A 21,099-nucleotide genomic window follows, 5' to 3' on the forward strand; every position below is an offset into this window, starting at 1 on the left:
GCACAAGGGATGCTCAGCGGAAACATAAAAAAGCTCCACAACAAACAAAAACCAATGCTGTCAACGCACTTATAAGACCAAGAGTGTAATATAGCGCAGCCATATGGGATCCCTATACGCAAAAAAATATTGACAAAATAGAGCGGGTACAAAGAAGAGCTCGCTATATTTTCAACGACTACAGTAACGATTCGAGTGTCACAAGCATGATAAGCAAGCTTAACTGCATACCTTTCTACCAACGAGGAGTGAACATCAGATTTTGCCTATTTTACAAAATTGTAAATGGACTAGTAGCAATTCCAACAGATACTTACCTCATTCCACTAAATAGAACATCAAGACACTACAATACCATGGCATACGCCATCTTCAGCCCAAGACATGATTACTACAAATTCTCATTCTTTCCAAGAACAGTAATAGCCTGGAATAAATTACCGGAATCGACAGTGAAAGCTCTCACTATCGAAGCTTTCATGACACTGGTTTCCTAGATGATGGAATGTTTTTATCCTGCACCAACTGTACAGCATGCACCGTATTTTCTTTTTTGATCATTGATCTTTTATTGTAAACATACATTACCAACACCTACGTAACGCACAAGTATTGAGTACTCATTATTGAGTTTAACTACTATATCTAAGAAGAAGAAGAACGCTTCAAAGCTAAACATGTTTACAGCCTCTAAACTCTTTTAGCTAAACATGTTTCTAGTCTAAACGCTTTAGTTACAGATACTCATGTTTACAGTCTAAGCACTTTATAGCTTGGCATGTTTAGCCTGTACGCACATTAACTATTAAACATGTTTAGATTTAAAACGTCAAAAATCGGTTTCATAAATGTGTTTAGGCAAGTGTTTAGGCTCTAAACACAATTTCAGTTAGAGTGTTATTTTGTCGGCTTGAATTAAAATATTACGATCAGAGCAACTTTGCCCGTGTGCCGGTGCCCGCAAAATAGCCACTGTCTTTGAAAAAAATATATATAGATCTATGACATACTGACTGAGCAAAGTATGCGAACCTAAGGACTTTCTATACTTAATAGCATAGAAAGTCCGCCGCGGCAAACCCAAATAAAAAATCGACATCTTGATTAAAACTTTAAATATAAATAGCCTATAAGTTTTGAAATTAAAAAAAAATGACATTCAACAACCCTCAAACTGCTTTACAAGCGTTTACTGACAAGCCTGACTGCCAATTTGTTACCGTTTCTGTCCCACGTGTTCTGTCCGTTTACCGGAGTTCAGTAAGCTGTTGAGTTATGGGTTAGCCATACACAAATTATATAGCGATGTTCTACCACTTTGATTTTTTTTAAATGTGAAGATGTTAATGTGTGTAATCATGGTAATCATGTATGCTAGATACCCTGTATATTATGAACTAAATACAGGGGGATCCCGCTTACTCAGTGTTTTGTCAGATTCCCGTATCCCGCTTACACTATGTACGTAAGCAATTCTCTCATTTTTTTGTCATTTCCCGGGTACCGCAAGACCTCATTTCCCGTTTTCACGCCACCATAATTTGACTTTCACGTGTCTCGCTTACAAAAAAATCGGCAATCCCGCGTCACGCTTAGACCCATGAGATCCACAATGGGCCATTCCAGTTAATATCTGCTAAAGGGGATGGATGGTCTTTTCTGAGGGGTGTAAAATTTATACATCTTAGTGGTTAAATTTTGGGTTTTTTCATCTGACACGTACACTTATACGCAAAAATTTCTGAGGGTCTTGCAGCAGTAAATAATTAAAAATAATTACATCTTAGAGGTTACAAAAAATACCTATTTCAGATCTTAGGGGTGCTTTGGAATGTAGACAGTTTCGTATCATGCATTATCAAGAAACTGAACTGAACTGGTATTGTATTTTTAATTCTGATGGGTACAATCCTAGCAGTAAAAAATTCTGATAGGTCATTTTTCCCATGAAAGCCCATCCACCCAATATGAACAGAAACTCTACATCTGACAGGTCTTAATTTATAGTTCTGATAGTTAGTTTTTCATGATGTTTTTTCTGATAGGTATGAAAAAAAATCTTCCATCCATCCCCACCTGTCAGAAATTAACTGGAATGGCCCAATACACATGTGAATATGATAAAAAAACGGAACTGATCTCTACATTACCGTGTCCGATCAGAATTTTATTGTGCTTCCTGTTTTCACAAGCGCCACCTAACAAAAATTAAGTATGGAAAGTGTGAAGAAAAGAAATGAACTTTGAAAATGATGTAGGGTCACTACAGGTAATACTGACAGTCATGTTACAAAATAGGGTATAAAAGCTACAACACATGTCACAAAGACAAATGAGAATTCATCAAAAATGGAAAAATATGTCCTTGTTCCAGGTTTAGTAACAACATAATAATTTTTCCTATCATCTCATCTGATCATTGTATCAAATATTTGAGGTGTGGTAACACATTTTGTAAGAATCTATATTAAAAAAAATGCTATTTTATGTTATACATACGATGAAAGTTAATACTAAATGAGTTAGGGAAATGCTTTGTATATCCCATATATACATACATGTATATGCAGGTGGACTGGTATATGTAACAGCTACTATGTCAGTTATTTTGTTCCGGTGGAACTTTTCAACTAGTTATTACGTTCCGATGGAACTTTCCAACTAGTTGTTTTCCGATTGCAGTCGAAAAGTTCCGTTAAACAGTCAGGGGACTTACTGAAATAAGTGATTTTTAAATCACTTATTTGAGTAGCAAAATTGAAGTTTTGTCACAAAATGTGATTTTGTAGTTTTACCAAAATTTTAAACACATAGGTTGTAATAATATCTTTTCATTAATAAAATTGGAAAAAATGAACTTTTTGCTTCTTTTATGTAGCATGTGTAGCAAGGTTTATGCCTTTGATGCTATCATTTATCTGCAAATTCTATTTTAGTTGAAAATATGCTATAATATTGGCTTTACATAATAAACTCATACTTTCTTTACAGATTTTTCCCAGCAGTGGGAGTATTTTTTCTGTAAAGTTCAAGGTTTCATCTTTCAGACTATGTAATAAAATTCTACTGTTCGCGATAAAAATTTCACTGTTCGGGGGTGTTGAAATTAATGGGGGTTATTAACCCTTTCAACGCTATACACGGCATATGCCGCGATGACGTACGCCGTTCGCCACTGCTATTCGCGGCATATGCCGCGATGAAAAAGGATTTTTCATAAGGACTCTTAAACCATTCGGTTTTCATTCGGGTTCTTTCTAATTTTTCCTCGTTTGAATCTAGGATATGCAAGGTCTCATTTGCGCTTGAAATCCCGACAATTTTTATAGTAAAATCATGCAGTAGAAGAAAAATAGAAGGAAAATAAAAACAAATATTTTGACAAATGCAAATGGCGGAAATCGGAAACGAAGCTGTAAATATGGAAAAATTTCAGCATTTCCTTGGCGAAACTAACAACGAGGATTAGTTAAAAGATTTCTTGTTATCTCAATGTGTTTATTACATTAAATTCGTGTGGGAAATATGATTTGATCGATCATTACGAGACGTAGAAAAAGGGGGGAAAACGGAGGTTGACTGAAATTTTTTAGGACGGAGCTATTTATTTGTGCCACGATTACATAAAACGTTATATATGGTACAATACGCTACGGAATCGGGCAACTGGTGTCTTCTTTACAATATGGCAGATAAAACAACAAAATAAATGAAGACTAAAAGTAGTTTTTATTCAAAATTCAACACAAATGTAATAAATTACACCTTTTACCTGTTAATTACCTGAAAACGCAGGTAACCTGATAAAAATTTCAGTAAAATAATTGCCTAACATTACAGTTCATGCTCTCCTGAGCATTTTTCATGCAATCACTTTCTCTGTATCTCATATAATAAAAAAGATACAGCAGTCTGAAAAGGAAAATACTGTTCTAATGAATGAACTAAAAAAAAATGCAGCAGCAGCAGCCATTTTTCTATTTTTTTGTGTAGCGTTGAAGGGTTAAAATAATGATACTTAAATAAGTGATTTTAGGGAAGGAAATTGAAGTATGATACTGTAACAAGTGATTTTTATGTCATTATCCTAGATTCAGTACAAGGTCATCACCTGAAATGACCTGGTCATCCTAGACTACACAGATGTTGGTTCTGATAAGTTTAGAAACATAATTAGTCCCTGGATCATTAGTATTCTATATTTAAAGCTGTAATAAAATTCATTCACTTTTTCAAGTGATTAATTTGTACTACTTAAATAGGTGATTATTAAAGAAAGACAACTCTTACTTCCAATCTATATGGAAATAATGTTACTTAAATCAGTGATTTAGAAAATCACTCATTTAAGTAAGTCCCCTGACTGTTAAAAAGACGCTAGTTGAAAAGTCCGGGAACAATGTAGCTAGTTCAGTAGTTGAAAAGTTCTGGCGGAACTTTTATTTTTAATGTTCTAACATTGTTCAAGGTTTTTTTTTATCAAAATTGTGGGGAACTTTCTGACTACTTGAAAAATTCCATTTTATAAACTACTATCTAAAAATGAGATTCTGATTCAACATTATTATAAAACATACAGTTTGTAAGTTATGAAAATCAGGTTATGGTATTTTAGTTTTGTTATTACTTGGAACAACAACTATATATTGTGACTATAGGATTAAGCCATGAGATTATAAAGAATACTTTGTTTTTATTTACAGCATATTGTGGCTATGGAATGAAGTTATCAGAACCTAATGAATACTTTGTTTTTATTCACAGCATATTGAGGCTATGGAATTACCCTATCAGAATAAAATGAATTCTTTGTTCTTATTCACAGCATATTGCTGCTATGGAATTACGCTATCAGAATAAAATGAATTCTTTGTTCCTATTCACAGCATATTGAGGCTATGGGATTTAGCGATGAGATTATAAGGCATACTTTGTTTTTATTCACAGCATATTGCTGCTATGGAATAAAGTTATCAGAATCTAATGAATACTTTGTTCTTATTTACAGCATATTGCGGCTATGGAATTACGCTATCAGAATATAATGAATTTTATAAGAAGACCAGGTGCTTTAGGAAACCAAGATTTCAGGAATTTTCAAGATTTGAGAAGACTACGAGAATTAATAAATCGACAAGAGGTCGGCCAACAGGTCAATCAACCTCGGAATGAGAGGATTAATATTGATAGTGATATTTTAAGGTATATAATAAATATAAGGCTAAAAAAAATATGTGTTTCCTAACTAATTTTTTGGCTTAAAAAATAGGGAGGGTAGGGTAGTTTTATTTGGCCTAGCAATGTGTTTGTGGTAGGAGTTCAAGTACATGTAGTTATATCAACCCCACTATTTGTAAAAAATGAAATAAAAATAAAGTTACAGCTGATTTTGTGTCAAAATTAGGTTCTCTTGTCCTCATTCAAAACATGTACATGTGCCATGACACAGGTTATGTTCTCATATATTTTATGATAGTATGATACTTAACCCCTAACGGGAGGGATTGTGCCTCGGATATTCATATTATGAAGACATAATCTTTCAATCAGTTTAATTGAGGTCTTGAGCTGGCATGTCAGTTAACTGCTAGTAGTCTGTTGTTACAATGTATTTATGTATTATTGTCATTTTATTTATTTTCTTTTGTCATGTTTGTTACATCTTCTGACATCGGACTGGGACTTCTCTTGAACTGAATTTTAATGTGTGTATTGTTATGCGTTTACTTTTCTATATTGGCTAGAGGTATAGGGGGAGGGTTGAGATCTCATAAACATGTTTAACCCAGCTGCAATTTTGCGTCTGTCCCAAGTCAGGAGCCTCTGGCCTTTGTTAGTCTTGTATGATTATTAATTTTAGTTTCTTGTGTATAATTTGGAGTTTAGTATGATGTCCATTATCACTGTACTAGTATACATATTTTTTAAGGGGCCAGCTGAAGGACGCCTACGGTGCGGGAGTTTCTCGCTACATTGAAGCCCATTGATGGCCTTCGGCTGTTGTCTGCTCTATGGTCGGGTTGTTGTCGCTTTCACACATTCCCCATTTCCTTTCTCAATTTTATATACATGATATAGTAATAAAAAAAGTGGTACGATTGCCAATGAGACATCTTTATTAACGGTTTAAATTTATCCCTGTCCCAAATCAGGAAACATGGGCCATTGTTAGTCGAAATAGCAAACATTTTTTTGCCAGTTTGTTGCCTGTTTGACACAATCCCTATTTGCATTCTCAATTGTATGACTGAAATCATCAGTAAGCTTTAATATTGTTATTCCCCTTTAGTTTAATGACAATTGTATGACTGAAATCATCAGTAAGCTTTAATATTGTTATTCCCCTTTAGTTTAATGACAATTGTATGACTGAAATCATCAGTAAGCTTTAATATTGTTATTCCCCTTTAGTTTAATGACAATTGTATGACTGAAATCATCAGTAAGCTTTAATATTGTTATTCCGCTTTAGTTTAATGACAATTGTATGACTGAAATCATCAGTAAGCTTTAATATTGTTATTCCCCTTTAGTTTAATGACAATTTTTACCAAAAAATGTTAGTTGTTGAACATACATGTACAGGTAAGGGACATGGCCTTCTACAGCTCTAGTGATACATTGTAAACTGAAATTATCAGAACTGGCCTGGTATGTTGCAAAGATTAAACAAGAGAATGTACTACATGTACTTAAGGTAGTTCGAGGGTATACATCGATTTTGAATAGTATAATCACAGTTAATAATTGGTCTAAGTTCTTTGCCCAAATCTGCAAAGGAGTATGTCCGGTAAGACCCCTTTTTGGCCCCAAAATATAACAGTTTTACAAAATTGTTAAAATGTAAACTTTTAGTTATTTATTGGACAGTTGAAAGCTTCTGCTACATTAATATGGGCTGTTTTTGACAATACAATGCACATATATCGGGTTGTGGCACCATTAAGTCATGCTAAATTACTGAAATCATCAAAATTCTATCATTTTAGTTAAATTTTAGACGGTTTCCTTGTAAAACGAAAGTGGCCGCATTCGTGTTCATCCTTAATATTGAAATGTAAGTTGTATTTTATGATAATACATAACATATATAAAGGTTGTGGCTGAACACGGATGCGGCCACTTTCATTTTTGACAAAAACCATCTGAAAAGTGACGTTTTTTGGCATATTTGAGAGATTTTTCATATTTGAGCTCGAATCGGATCATTTTTAATGACTAAATCAGTTAAAATCTTTCACTTATACTAATTAAATCAAGTGAAATAGACACTTAAGTCTTTAAAAAGTGGTCAAAATCTTTCGTCAGATGAAACTGAAATTTGAGGCCAAAATGAGTCCTTACCGGACCTACTCCTTTGGAGACAGATTTGCAATTTGTTGGTTACCAAATATTTGTGCTTTTAGAATGTTTTTTTTTTATTTTAAATAAGCCACCTAAAGCCATTTAAGTGGAGATAACTCTTTTAGTACAAAATTTATAATGAACGTATATTTAAGGAAATTTCACTTGTAGCAAGAAAACAAGGCTTTTTAAAAAAAAAAAAAGCATGGTAAAATCTTCATTTTGGCAAAGAGTAAGAAAATTCTGTCATTTTTTTTCTATAACCCTGAACTATCTTAAATGATAAAGCAATGTTTTTCGTTATTTGATTATTGAAAATAGTTCCAATCCTTCCAAAGAAACATAAAACCTTTTGTTGTTTATTGATACACTTTAAACGGAATATTTCTTTTTATTTCACAATCACATGAAAAAGTGGCAAGTACTCTGTTTAACTCGGTGTACAAATTATTAATATTAATGGGTATGATTTTATAACACAAATTGTATGCAAACAAAAATGTGAAAATTAAATAACCTGGTGAATGATCTTCTTTTACATTTTATCACATGACCGTCACATGTTAAGAGTTTCTTTTCTTTTTCAGTTACCAAGTAAATGAACACAACAAAGTGGGCCTCTATGTGACTGCTGATCCTCTTACATCCGATAATTATTATTTTGAAATAGAAATATTAGATTTAGGTCAAATTGGTGCAATAGGTAAGATTAATCAGATGCTGTTGCTGTTTGTATATCATTTTCAACCTTCTATATAAGTGTACTTAGTTACTAAATCAGTCTTTATGCTTCTACAAGTCCTACAGCCGTTGCTGTTTGTATATCATTTTCAACATTCTATATTAGTGTACTAAGTGACTAACCCAGTCGTCATGCTTCTTCAAGTCCTACAGCCATGGCTTATAAAATTGCTGTCTAGCTTGTGAAATTCTTCTCTACAAGCCAACAGAATCCAACTACATGTATAAAATTTGTAAAATTAAGCTTTGGGGTAGTGAAGTCAAATGTGTAGGGTGAAGACTGCTAACCTGCTATTAACCAGGTTTATAGAGAAAAAGAGAAATATATTTTGAAACCGTAACACGCAAAGACTGTGTTGTGACCTATAGCAAACATTTAGGTCATTTGGTCTCTGATAGATTGGCAGTCATACCACATCTCAGTGATCATGGTAATTGTATTCATTGACAAAATTCAACAAATTGTAAATAAAAAATGATTCAACATGAAATGTAGTTTTATCCAAAATGTTCATTTTTAAGCCCCATTTATGGGCATTATGTTTTCTGGTCTGTCCGTCCGTCTGTTGTACTGTCCATTCGTTATTCCGACTATCTGTCCCACTTCAGGTTAAAGTTTTTGGTTGAGGTAGTTTTTGATGAAGTTGAAGTCCAATCTACTTGAAACTTAGTACACATGTTCCCAGTGATATGATCTTTCTAAAAAAAAGAGTGACTAATTTTAATGCCAAATTAAAGATTTTTCCACATTTTCACGGTCCATTGAACATATAGAAAATGATAGTGCGGATGGGGCATCTGTGTACTTTGGACACATTCTTGTTTTAAAATTCAGATACATAGCTTAAATAATCATGATAATAAAGCTATTGATTTTGTTTCATTGAAAGAAAGGAATGTAGTATTATTGTGATTTATTAAAAGTAGTGTAACACTGCATCTGAACATCATGAACATGTGGTCCCATCAAAAAGAATTTTTGAAAACCATACAAAAGACCAGTCAAACTATATATTAGACAGTGTTATCTTTTAAAACAAGGTGACAATTTACAAAATTATATCTTGGCAGAAAATCTATTAATATGGAAAATATTTTTGATTTAAAAACATTTGTTTTACTATTTTAACAGTTTTCTTTATTTTTGTATGTTTGATCAGGAATATATATAATTTTTTTGTTGTACCTTTCAGGTGTTGGACTTGTTCCCAGAGGTTATCATTTAGATGCTCAGCCAGGATGGAGAGCAATGTCAGTAGGCTATCATGCTGATGATGGAAAGTAAGTAGTCATGGATTATCTACCCTTGAAAAATACCTTTAGATGTTTCTGAGGCTTGGTCGCTTTTTTAAATTGCTAACAGCAGTAGTTTGTATAATAAAAACAAGATATGTCAGACTAGATTAAAATAAATTCAGGTCTTCTTTAAGAGTGACATTTCAATCTCAGTATTACAAAATGAAGAGCAGTTGATATATACAATATATTAAAATAAGAAAATGTGGTTTGCTAATTGGACAACTATACAAAACTATGTTAATAAATAATAATAATAATGAAAATTTATAAAGCACCCTATATAAAAAAAAATAAAAGTTACTCTACATGCTCTAAGCGCTGTACATTCAACATGGTAATTAAAACAAATCAATGACAAAAACATACATCGTAACAGATTCAAATACTGAAATAAAAAAATACAACAAAAATGCCTACCATAAAACAAAAGTTGAACATGTTGAAACAAAAATTAAAAAAAATTGTTAATACATGCTAAAAGCATGCAAAACAAGCAAAAACTCTAAAAAGGAATGCAAAAAGTTGCATTAAAAGTTGTTACAAAAAATTTACTTAATTGTTGATGAGGCTTATTTAAGTTTAAGTTTTGCTGGAAACATTGCTTCAAATGCTATATACAATGTAGTATCCTTGATTGTTTAGTCAGATGTTTATAGCAATAATAATATTTATCAGAATAAGAAGATGGGGTACAATTCATGATTGCCAATGAGACAACTTTCCACTAGACACCACATTACATAGAAGCTAGTCACTATATGTCTCTGAATGGCTTTCAACAATGAGTAAAACCCATTTGACCTAGCAAGTTAAAAAAGGGCAGACACAACAAATATGAAACAATTTGGAATGAGAAAACTAAAAGCTTGATTTGTGTAAAAAACAAACTAGAAAAACAAATATAATAAACAAAGTTACTTTACCTTTTATTTATACATACGCACCCATGATTTCATTTGAAATATTTTATAAATGTTTAAGCTAGTCTTGTCGTTAAGACACAGTGTATATATTTCAGAAAAGAGAGGTCCCTCAATGTTATGAAACTTTTTTCAGATTATTTAAATCAGAGGGATTTGGCAAACCATTTGGTCCCGTCTCACAAGTTGGAGATAAGTTAGGTTGTGGTATCAAGTTCACTAAAGATGACGACGGAGAAACACCACAGCAAGTCAAAGTTTTCTTCACACACAATAGGAAAGAGGTAGACCATATCATCAATTAGTCACTCTATAAATTTGGGATGAGGCAAACTTTGTAATTGTAAATAACCTATGTTTGATTTTGTGGAAAGACAGTTAAATAAAACTTAACGATGTTATTGTGCTTGATTAGTTTTTTGTCGAGCCTGCAACTTTTGTTGCAGAAAGCTCGACATAGGGATAGTGATCCGGCGGCGGCGGCAGCATTAGCTAACTTAAAAGCTTTATATTTTAGAAGGTAGAAGACCTGGATGCTTCATACTTTGTATATAGATGCATCATGTTACGAACTTTCCATCAGTCACATGTCCAATGTCCTTGACCTCATCTTCATGGTTCAGATACTACTTGAAAAAAAAGTTAATATCTTTTGTAATGTTAAATTCTCTCTTATTATAAGTAATTGGATAACTATATTTGGTATGTTTGTACCTTGCAAGGTCCTCATGCCCGTCAGACAGTTTTCACTTGACCTCGACCTCATTTCATGGATCAGTGAACAAGGTTAAGTTTTGGTGGTCAAGTCCATATCTCAGATACTATAAGCAATAGGTCTAGTATATTCGGTGTATGGAAGGACTGTAAGGTGTACATGTTCAACTGACAGGTGTCATCTGACCTTGACCTCATTTTCATGTTTCAGTGGTTATAGTTAAGTTTTTATGTTTTGGTCTGTTTTTCTTATACTATATGCAATAGGTCTACTATATTTGGTGTATGGAATGATTGTAAGGTGTACATGTCTAGCTGACAGGTGTCATCTGACCTTGACCTCATTTTCATGGTTCAGTGGTCAAAGTTAAGTTTTTGAGTTTTGGTCTATTTTTCTAATACGTTATGCATTAGGTGAACTATATTTGGTGCATGGAAATATTTTATGATCTATATGTCTGTTACACAGGTTTTATTTGACCTTGACCTCATTTTCACGGTCCATTGCTAAGTGTTAAGTGTTTGTGTTTTGGTCTGTTTTTCTTTAATTTATAAGCAATAAGTCAACTATATTTGTTGTATTGAAGAATTGTTAGCTGTACATGTCTGCGTGGCATGGTTCATCTGACCTTGACCTCATTTTCATTGTTCATTGATCCATGTTTCATTTTCTTGGTTAATGTTGAGTTTATGTGACAGTTGTAATAAAGCTTTATATTTAGGACTATCAACATAATATCAATGATTAGTAAAGAAGGCGAGACATTTCAGCGTGTGCACTCTTGTTTAATGAAAATATGGTTCTTGTACATGTACAATGTAATTTTTAATTCTTTTCATTTCAACATAGTATCCTCATTGTACATATCAAAATATATGCTGAATAGTTAGTAAATGAAGGAAATATGATTTTAATTAAGGAATGACTGTAATATTTTTTCTGTCTTTGAAGAAATACCATAAAAATGAGGTGCACACTGAATAACCTGTTTCGCGTGTTATTTAAAAGTGTGCACCATTTATGTTATTTCGAATAGACAGAAAAAATATCAAAGTCATTCCTTATAACCTAATTCTATAAAGGAGTAAATAATGATGAAAATGTTGAGCATATAGTGTTCACATGTTAAATTATGTCTATAAACTGATAGACAAAATTCTTTCAGCCAATCAGAAGACAAGTTAAATCCAAAATTAAATTATTAGAACATATTTGAAATGATTCACTGACAGAATTTTAACCAATGAATTTCGTTGATTTTAGGTTGGTATAGTGATGGTACAATATCCTCCAGGTGGATTATTTCCTGCTGTGGGGATGCATTCAGAAGGTGAAGAGGTCAAACTGAACTTAGATGCCGAATGGCATTACAACGAATTAGTTTTAATGGCAGTTGATAGTGGTGAAGATGAGTGGTCACGGTTACACGATGTCAAATTAAATGGATCAGTGAGTTTAAATGTTTACTGTTTTTCACAGAGTTATTCTAAAACTAATTGATTTTTATGCCCCATTTATGGGCATTATGTGTTCTGGTGTGTGCGTCCGTCTGTTCGTCCATCTGTCCCGTTTCAGGTTTAGTTTTTGGTTGAGGTAGTTTTTGATGAAGTTGAAGTCCAATCAATTTGAAACTTAGTATACATGTTCCCTATGATATGATCTTTTTTAATGCCAATTTAGAGATTTCCCCCCATTTTCACGGTCCACTGAACATAGAAAATGATAGTGCAGATGGGGCAGCCGTGTACTGGGGACACATTCTTTTTGTTGTTCTTTTTTCAAACGCTGATTAAAATACTCCCCTCAATCACACAATCATTTTCATGTGCATATTTAACAGATACTGTTTATTATTGAAAATATCTTCTTATATCTACTTCTTTGGTCTTATGAAAGAACAGAAAGTAATAGATGCACTGAAAGGGTATGCAATTATTTTGTTAGAGCAACAAGTGAAAAAGCTGTGTAAAATAAGCATATATATTTATGCATAGAATTGATTATAGTGCATACATGATATAACACAATATATGAAACTCGAGCAGAATTTCATTTATACTGAAGTGAAAAATGCTGAATCAAAGATTATTTTTATGCCCCATTTATTGGCATTATGTTTTCTGGTCAGTGCGTCTGTCCGTCCATCCGTCCTGCTTCAGGTTAAAGTTTTGGTTAAAGTTTTTGGACGAGGTAGTTTTTGGTGAAGTTGACGTCCAATCAACTTGAAACATAGTACACATGTTCCCTATGATATGATCTTTCTAATTTTAATGCCAAATTAGAGATTTTCCCCCATTTTCACGGTCCACTTTACATAGAAAATGATAGTGCGGATGGGGCATCCCATCCGTGTACTGGGGACACAATCTTGTTATACCTAAATTTCTGAAATTGTATATAGAAAAAGCTACAAAAAATTAAGATTTTGTCAAGCTTAGATTATTCTCTGTAGTTATATATATGGGAAACTACAAACATTGAACAGTTTGCTTTAATTAGATCTATTTTATTTCAGTTGTTGGAATATAATGGTCAATATTATAAAAAAGAAGATGTGGTATGATTGCCAATGAGACAACTGTCCACAAGAGACCAAAATGTTACAGACATTAACAACTATAGGTCACTGTACGGCCTTCAACAATGAGCAAAGCCCATACCGCATAGTCAGGTATAGAAGGCCCCAATAAGACAATGTAAAACAATTCAAACGAGAAAACTAACGACCTTATTTATATAAAAAAATGAACGAAAAACAAATATGTAACACATTTAAACAAACGACAACCAGTGAATGACAGGCTCCTGACTTGGGACAGGCACATACATAAATAATGTGGCAGGTTAAACATGTTAGTGGGATCCCAACCCTCCCCCTAACCTGGGACAGTGGTATAATAGTACAACATAAGAACAAACGATGATTGCATTATAAAGATCTATTTTATTTTAGTTATTGGAATATAATGGTTGAGGATTACTTTATAAACGATGATAAAGATCTATTTTATTTCAGTTGTTGGAGTATAATGGTCGTGGAAAGAGTATACACGATGTTGGTCTTGCTCAAGCTAGATTTCCACTAGATACAACAAATCATTACTTTGAAATAGAAATTGTAGACCCAGGAGAAAACTGTTATATAGCAATAGGTGTAGCTAAGAAGGTAAAATTGTATTAAGAAATAAGAAGATGTGGTATGAGTGCCAATGAAACAACTCTCCATTTAAGTCACAATTTATAAAAAGTTAACAATTATAGGTCAAAGTATGGCCTTCAACACAGAGCTTTGGCCCACAATGAACAGCAAGCTTAAAAGGGCCCTGAAATGACAATTCAAACTGGAAAACCAACTGTCTAATCTATGTAAAAACAAGAAACAATAAACACATATGAACCACATCAACAAACAACAACCACTGAAGAACAGTGTCCTGACTTTGGACAAGGGCAAATAAATGCAGCAGGTTTAAACTTTTAACAGGTGCCAACCTTCACCCTAACCTGAAACAGTAGTGTAACATTACAACATAGAAAGACACACTATAAATTATCAGTTGAGGTGTCTTAAATCGATCAAAAAGACATATTAACAAAGCAAGAAAACTTAGACTGAACAAACAAATTTGATATATGACACAATATAAATACGATATTAATAATACCTTTGCATACAATTAGATAGATCCTTGATTGAAACAATTAGATAGATCCTTGATTGAAATAAGTCGGGATATAAGATCACAAACCTTTACTAACATGACTAAAAGTGAGAAAGAATTGTAGTGGTTTTTAGGGGAAAGATAATAATGATTGCATTCAATTGTAGTTGAACCAATTCATAGTATTACTTTACAATACAGATGTTGAATTTTAGCTCTACTACAAAATGAATGCAAGCTTTCCCCGCAGTGTTGACAAGCACTTTGATTTTATATTGGCTGTGGTCAAGGGTTTCTATTAGTGTTTCAAATTTTGCAAAGCTTGAAACAAATATTTGTGACTTTAAAATCTCAGATCGATGTCTGCCTGTATTAAAAAATATATTTACATGGCTTTTCCTTTTTAAATGCATCTACTAAATCTGACTTTAATATAAACAAATAAAAGTAACCTGCAATTGTACACAACACACTTAAAACCATTCTGTGATATTGACTTAGAAAAGAAATTTGACTATAAAATATAAATTTTAGAAAAATAAAGTTAACTTGTCAAAAGTATGGCTAATAAGTATTGCTTTGAGTGTTAAGAGTTTTATGGGCAAGCAGGCTGAACATTCATTGGTTTGTACAACTGAAGGGCTTAAATCAATTTATCATATTTTGTAGACATATCCAAAGAATCGCCATCCAGGTTGGAATAAAGGCTCAATAGCATATCATGCAGGTGATATAGATTTGTGAATTATGAAAGAATTTACTAAAAAATTACCATATTTATTACATGGCCACCTTATTGTTGTTTGAAGACTTATCAATGTATAATAAATTAACAAAGATATAACAAAACAGTATTTGAAAGTTGATAAAATACAATTCACTCAAAATGTTAAGCAAAGAAATATGATTGACTTCATGCAGATATTAGAAATGATTTTGTTGCAGTTTGATATCTATTTATAGATTTTACTGTAGTTTGATATCTATTTATAGATTTTACTGTAGTTTGATATCTATTTATAGATTTTACTGCAGTTTGATATCTATTTATAAATTTTACTGTTTAATATCTATTTTAAATTTTAGCATACATTGATATATAATACATGCTTCGTACACCTGTAAACATTTGATGTGCAGAAATATTGTATCACTGTAAGATGCAGATGTAGAATTGTTTATCCATGAGTTGTTTCATTTTGTAAGGGCTATTCCATTAATTGAATGAGGGAGGATAGGTAGGAACCTAAAAAAATCCCACTATACAACAAAATTATTTGAGAAATTGTGTATATTGTATGAACATTCAGCCATAATTTACTCATGACTAAGAAACTTTTTCTTTTTCTACATTGAACTCAATGTAACATGATGGAATAACCCTAACAATTCTTTGATGAAAGTAGACAAAACAATGAGATATTATACATTTATTTCCCATGCCTGAGGGAGATATGAAGATTTGTTCACCCAAGAATATTCATATTTTACAAGGGCTCTGCTCGAGGGAAATAGGATTTATTCGAGGATGATCAAATCTTCATATTTCCCAAGGTCAAGGGAAATAAAAGTTTTATTCCACTGCCTATGCTTTGTTTTCTATCTGAACATAAAATGTTAGTTTGCATATATTTCTTTTCTTATCCTCTATTTTTTTGTCGAGCCTTCAACTTTTGTTGCAGAAAGCTAGACATAGGGATAGTGATCCGGCAGCGGTGGCGGGCGTTAGCTTACTTCTTAAAAGCTTTATATTTAAGAAGGTGGAAGACCTGGATGCTTCATACTTTGTATATGGATGCCTCATGTTACTAAGTTTCCGTCAGTCACATGTCCAATGTCCTTGACCTCATTTTCATGGTTCAGTGACTACTTGAAAAAAAAGTTAAGATTTTTTGTAATTTTAAATTCTCTCTTATTATAAGTAAAATGATAACTATATTTGGTATGTGCGTACCTTGCAAGGTCCTCATGCCCGTCAGATAGTTTTCACTTGACCTTGACCTCATTTTATGGATCAGTGAACAAGGTTAAGTTTTGGTGGTCAAGTCCATATCTCAGATACTATAAGCAATAGGTCTAATATATTCGGTGTATGGAAGGACTGTAAGGTGTACATGTCCAACTGGCAGGTGTCATCTGACCTTGACCTCATTTTCATGGTTCAGTGGTTATAGTTAAGATTTTGTGTTTTGGTCTGTTTTTCTTATACTGTTTGCAATAGTTCTACTATATTTGGTGTATGGAATGATTGTAAGGTGTACATGTCTAGCTGGCAGGTGTAATCTTGACTTGACCTCATTTTCATGGTTCAGTGGTCAAAGTTAAGTTTTTGAGTTTTGGTCTTTTTTTCTAATACTAAATGCAATAGGTCAACTATATTTGGTGTATAGAAATATTTTATGATCTATATGTCAGTCACTCAGATTTTATTTGACCCTGACCTCATTTTCATGGTTCATTGCTCAGAGTGAAGTTTTTGTGTTTTGGTCTGTTTTTCTTAAACTATAAGCAATAGGTCAACTATATATATTTGTTGTATGGAAGAATTATTAGTTGTACATGTCTGCCTGGCATGGTTCATCTGACCTTGACCTCATTTTCATCGTTCATTGGTCAATGTTTAGTTTTCTTTGTTAAGATTATGTGACAGTTGTAATAAAGCTTTATATTTAGGACTATCAACATAATATCAATGATTAGTAAAGAAGGCGAGAAATTTCATTCTCATTGATAAGCAGTATGGATGAAAATAGTTAATTATTAGTCTATCTGCTTAAATGTCCGAAATAAATTTGAACATGATAATAATTTTTTGCTATCGCTAATTTTTATAAAAGATAAGAAGGCCATAATGTCACATTAAACGTGAGTAACATCACATGATGTAGTCCCAACATTTCAGAGGGGAATATGTCACATTAAACGTGAGTAACATCGCATGATGTAGTCCCAACATTTCAGAGGGGAATATGTAGATTTGTTCAATGACACATTGGATTGTCTCAACTCATCAAATGTTGTTCAAACTATCAATATGTATAAACAGTTGAATAATAATAGAATATCATTGTATCATAGATGATGGGAAGATTTTCAATGGTTCAGGAATAGGTGATCACTTTGGTCCAAGATGTAATAAAGGTAATTATTATATAATTAGAAGTAAATACAGGTAAATTGTATGTGTAATACAATAGACGTATTTACACTGGTATGCAAATTTGTATGCATTACATAAATCACACAGACTCCTGTAAACTCTGACATTATAATTCACAAATATTTGATGCCACTATTAAAAAGTGATTGTTGCTTGATGTCAGAAGGTTATTTGGAGACGATCTAATGTCGTTCAGAGACAAAATACAGCTAAATTCCATAAGTGTAAATATGTTTATTGATGACAATCCTTATCATGTCGTATCAGCCAGATGAATTGATAAAAGTCACAATTTCAAAGGCTTTATCAAACCTGCTATATGTATTACGTCATATATCGTGAAAAATATGTAACAGAGATTAGTGGTGTTTGAGGATTATGTAAATAATAAAGTGTATATAATTATGGCTTTTTTAATATAACACATCATATCAACCCTCAATTAACATAAACCTCTAGAGCAGAGCTCTTGTGATTATATTACTGTCTCTGGTTGATAAAGGTGGGATAATGAAAAAGCCATATGATATTTTTCTATTTATAAAAAAAAAACTAATAACTTAGAGACAATTGTTTAGAAAACAAATCAAACACACAATACTGATTACTGTTCACATGACTAATTCCTCTTGGAAAGTCTTTACTGTGGAATCATTATTAGTCATTAGATACCAATATTCTTGGATTTCATAAGTACAGGTTAACCAAGAAATAAAAAGTTTCACAAATGGCAAATTTTCTTTATGCTTTTATGCAGACTGTTGCAAAACTATGAAATCAATGGACCTACACTCTTGTCATAACCCATGAAAATTTGTCATTCTTGTCTCAACCCATGAAAATTTGTCATTCTTTTCTCAAACCATGAAAATTTGTCTTTTCTCAAACCATGAAAATTTGTCATTTCTCAACCCATGAAAATTTGTCATTTCTCAACCCATGAAAATTTGTCATTTCTCAACCCATGAAAATTGGACATTCTTGTCTCAACCCAATTCCTACCTTTTACACATAAAAACATAAAGTAATTGTTGCTTTCAGGAGATATTATGGGCTGTGGAATCCTATTTCCCCCCGACTACGATAGTGAGGCTGACAGTGACCTCTCACCTGATGACCCAGATGTATATAATGATGTCCTAGCAGATGAGAATTATTCTGATGATGACGATGATGACCTCTATGATGAAGTTGAAGGTCGTCCTGTCAATGGACAAGCACCTGAGGATGGGACACTTGTTTGTGTAAGTTACCATTATGCAGCTTTCTGAAAATGTGATGTAATTGACATGTCTTATCAATGCTTTAAAATGAAAAGAATTTTTCTAGAATGCTTTTGTTTTTTTAATGAAACCTTAAAGCTTATTTTCGAATGATTGCTTTTGGCTAAAATTTTATAGTAATGACTTTCATATTATAGATAATTATTACTTTGGTGGCAATACATTTCTGTAATTTCCCAGTGAAATAAACACCCATATTTTTACATATATGCAATAAACTTGATATTTTCATAATTTCTTGCCACTGACATCTTACAATAATAGTTTTTCTCAATTATGGTGCTTCAAAACAGATTGTGAATGTGTGGAAAATGACAAAGTTCCTTGTATTTTTATGCCCCACCTACGATAGTAGAGGGGCATTATGTTTTCTGGTCTGTGGCTCCGTTCGTCCATCCGTCTGTTCGTCCGTCCGTCTGTGCTTCCGTTCGTCCGTCCGTTCAGGTTAAAGTTTTTGGTCAAGGTAGTTTTCGATGAAGCTGAAGTCCAATCAACTTGAAACTTAGTACACTTGTTGCTTATGATATGATCTTTTTAATTTTAAAGCCAAATTAGACTTTTGACCCCAATTTCACGGTCCACTAAACATAGAAAATGAAAGTGGGAGTTTCAGGTTAAAGTTTTTGGTCAAGGTAGTTTTTGATAAAATTGAAGTCCAATCAACTTGAAACTTAGTACATATAATTGCATATGTTCCCTATAGTATAATCTTTCTAATTTTAATACCAAATTAGATTATTACCCAATTTCACGGTCCATGGAACATGGTAAAGGATAGTGCGAGTGGGGCATCTGTGTTCTTTGGACACATTCTTGTTTACTTTATTTTTACTAAAAATCCCAAAACCAATGTAAAAAAAGAATAGCTAACCAAATAAGTTGAATATAAAAAATATTGATCTGGTGACTGAACAATTATGATTAACTCATGCACTACACCCATTTGCGAATTAATTGTTCGGTCACTCCTTAAAGATTTTTTTATATCTAAATTCTCAATTTGTAACTAATTATTATGATGTTTTATTTGTTTTTTACAGGTTTTCTTTACATGTAATGGAAAAATAATTGGCAAGAAACCAGTTTGTATACCAAAGGGAGGATTTTATCCAACTGTAGGAATGTTGAGTAACTGTGAAAAGGTGGCAGTAGATTTTAGACCACTTACTGGTTGATATCTTGTATATTTTTATTAGGATTTAAAAAAAGAATTGAAGTGACTCCTGTAAAATTTTGAAATCTACATTTTGTTGATCATGGAATGTGATTTAACACAAATTCGTTACATTGTGTAAATGTTACTAGTATGAAAGTGTTTTTGATAATGAATCAATGATTTGTAAAGTGTAATGAGAGAGATTTATTCGTGTGTTAAGATTATTTTATGTGTATTTGTATTAGTGTGCATTGATTATCTAATTGACAATACACATTGTATTTAAAAGAAAGTCCCACCACCCATTTACCATTGTTTAGAAATTAATTAGTAGATTTCCTCAATTTTGGTACTGCTTTCCTGCTCTAAATCTTTTATCATTTATCGTTTAATTGTCAATTTTTTAGCATTGATTTATATATATTAATGAATTTCAATGGCTATCAATTTGGAAACAATTTTCTCAGTACCCAATATTTTTGTGTGTTTTGAAAGTTATTATTTCCTTTTCAATATTTCTACATTTTAGATTTTATCAGTTTTAATCTAAAAATAATTTTCAAGTGTATAGTCTTTTCAATCGAACTAAATTATTGTTTGTTTTTTTTTGCTTCAGATTCTTTTTTATATTTGTAAAAAGAATCTGAAGGGAAAAAACACAAATATATGTGTATATTTATAACTTTGTTTATTAATACACAATCATTTTACCACTTCATATTACAAAGAACAAAACTTAATTCCATATCCATTAAAAAAACATCTCAGATAAAGCTCACACATCTTACTCATAGATCAATATAACTTCTAAGTAAATTA

The 21,099-nt window shown here is 32.3% G+C and overlaps 1 protein-coding gene across 1 annotated transcript; it reads left to right on the forward strand.

Moving 5' to 3' along the window:
• The first annotated feature begins 2,165 nt into the window (after positions 1-2,165).
• Positions 2,166-20,349, forward strand: LOC143082149 (SPRY domain-containing protein 3-like). Its single transcript, XM_076257707.1, has 11 exons — positions 2,166-2,269; positions 5,009-5,202; positions 7,932-8,047; positions 9,279-9,366; positions 10,441-10,588; positions 12,283-12,468; positions 14,036-14,185; positions 15,351-15,408; positions 17,760-17,822; positions 18,883-19,085; positions 20,165-20,349. Exons 1-11 carry the CDS (start codon positions 2,237-2,239, stop codon positions 20,297-20,299), a joined length of 1,374 nt encoding a protein of 457 aa, XP_076113822.1. The 5' UTR covers positions 2,166-2,236; the 3' UTR covers positions 20,300-20,349.
• The last annotated feature ends 750 nt before the right edge of the window (positions 20,350-21,099 follow it).

The sequence above is a fragment of the Mytilus galloprovincialis genome, chromosome 7, assembly GCF_965363235.1.
Source record: "Mytilus galloprovincialis chromosome 7, xbMytGall1.hap1.1, whole genome shotgun sequence".
NCBI lineage: Eukaryota > Metazoa > Mollusca > Bivalvia > Mytilida > Mytilidae > Mytilus > Mytilus galloprovincialis.

Coding starts and splice junctions, on each gene's coding strand:
- LOC143082149 (XM_076257707.1), top strand. CDS start 2,237: ATGAACTTTGAAAATGATGTAGGGTCACTACAG. Junction 12,469..14,035: donor ATGTCAAATTAAATGGATCA/GTGAGTTTAAAT, acceptor ATTTTATTTCAG/TTGTTGGAGTATAATGGTCG. Junction 19,086..20,164: donor AGGATGGGACACTTGTTTGT/GTAAGTTACCAT, acceptor TGTTTTTTACAG/GTTTTCTTTACATGTAATGG.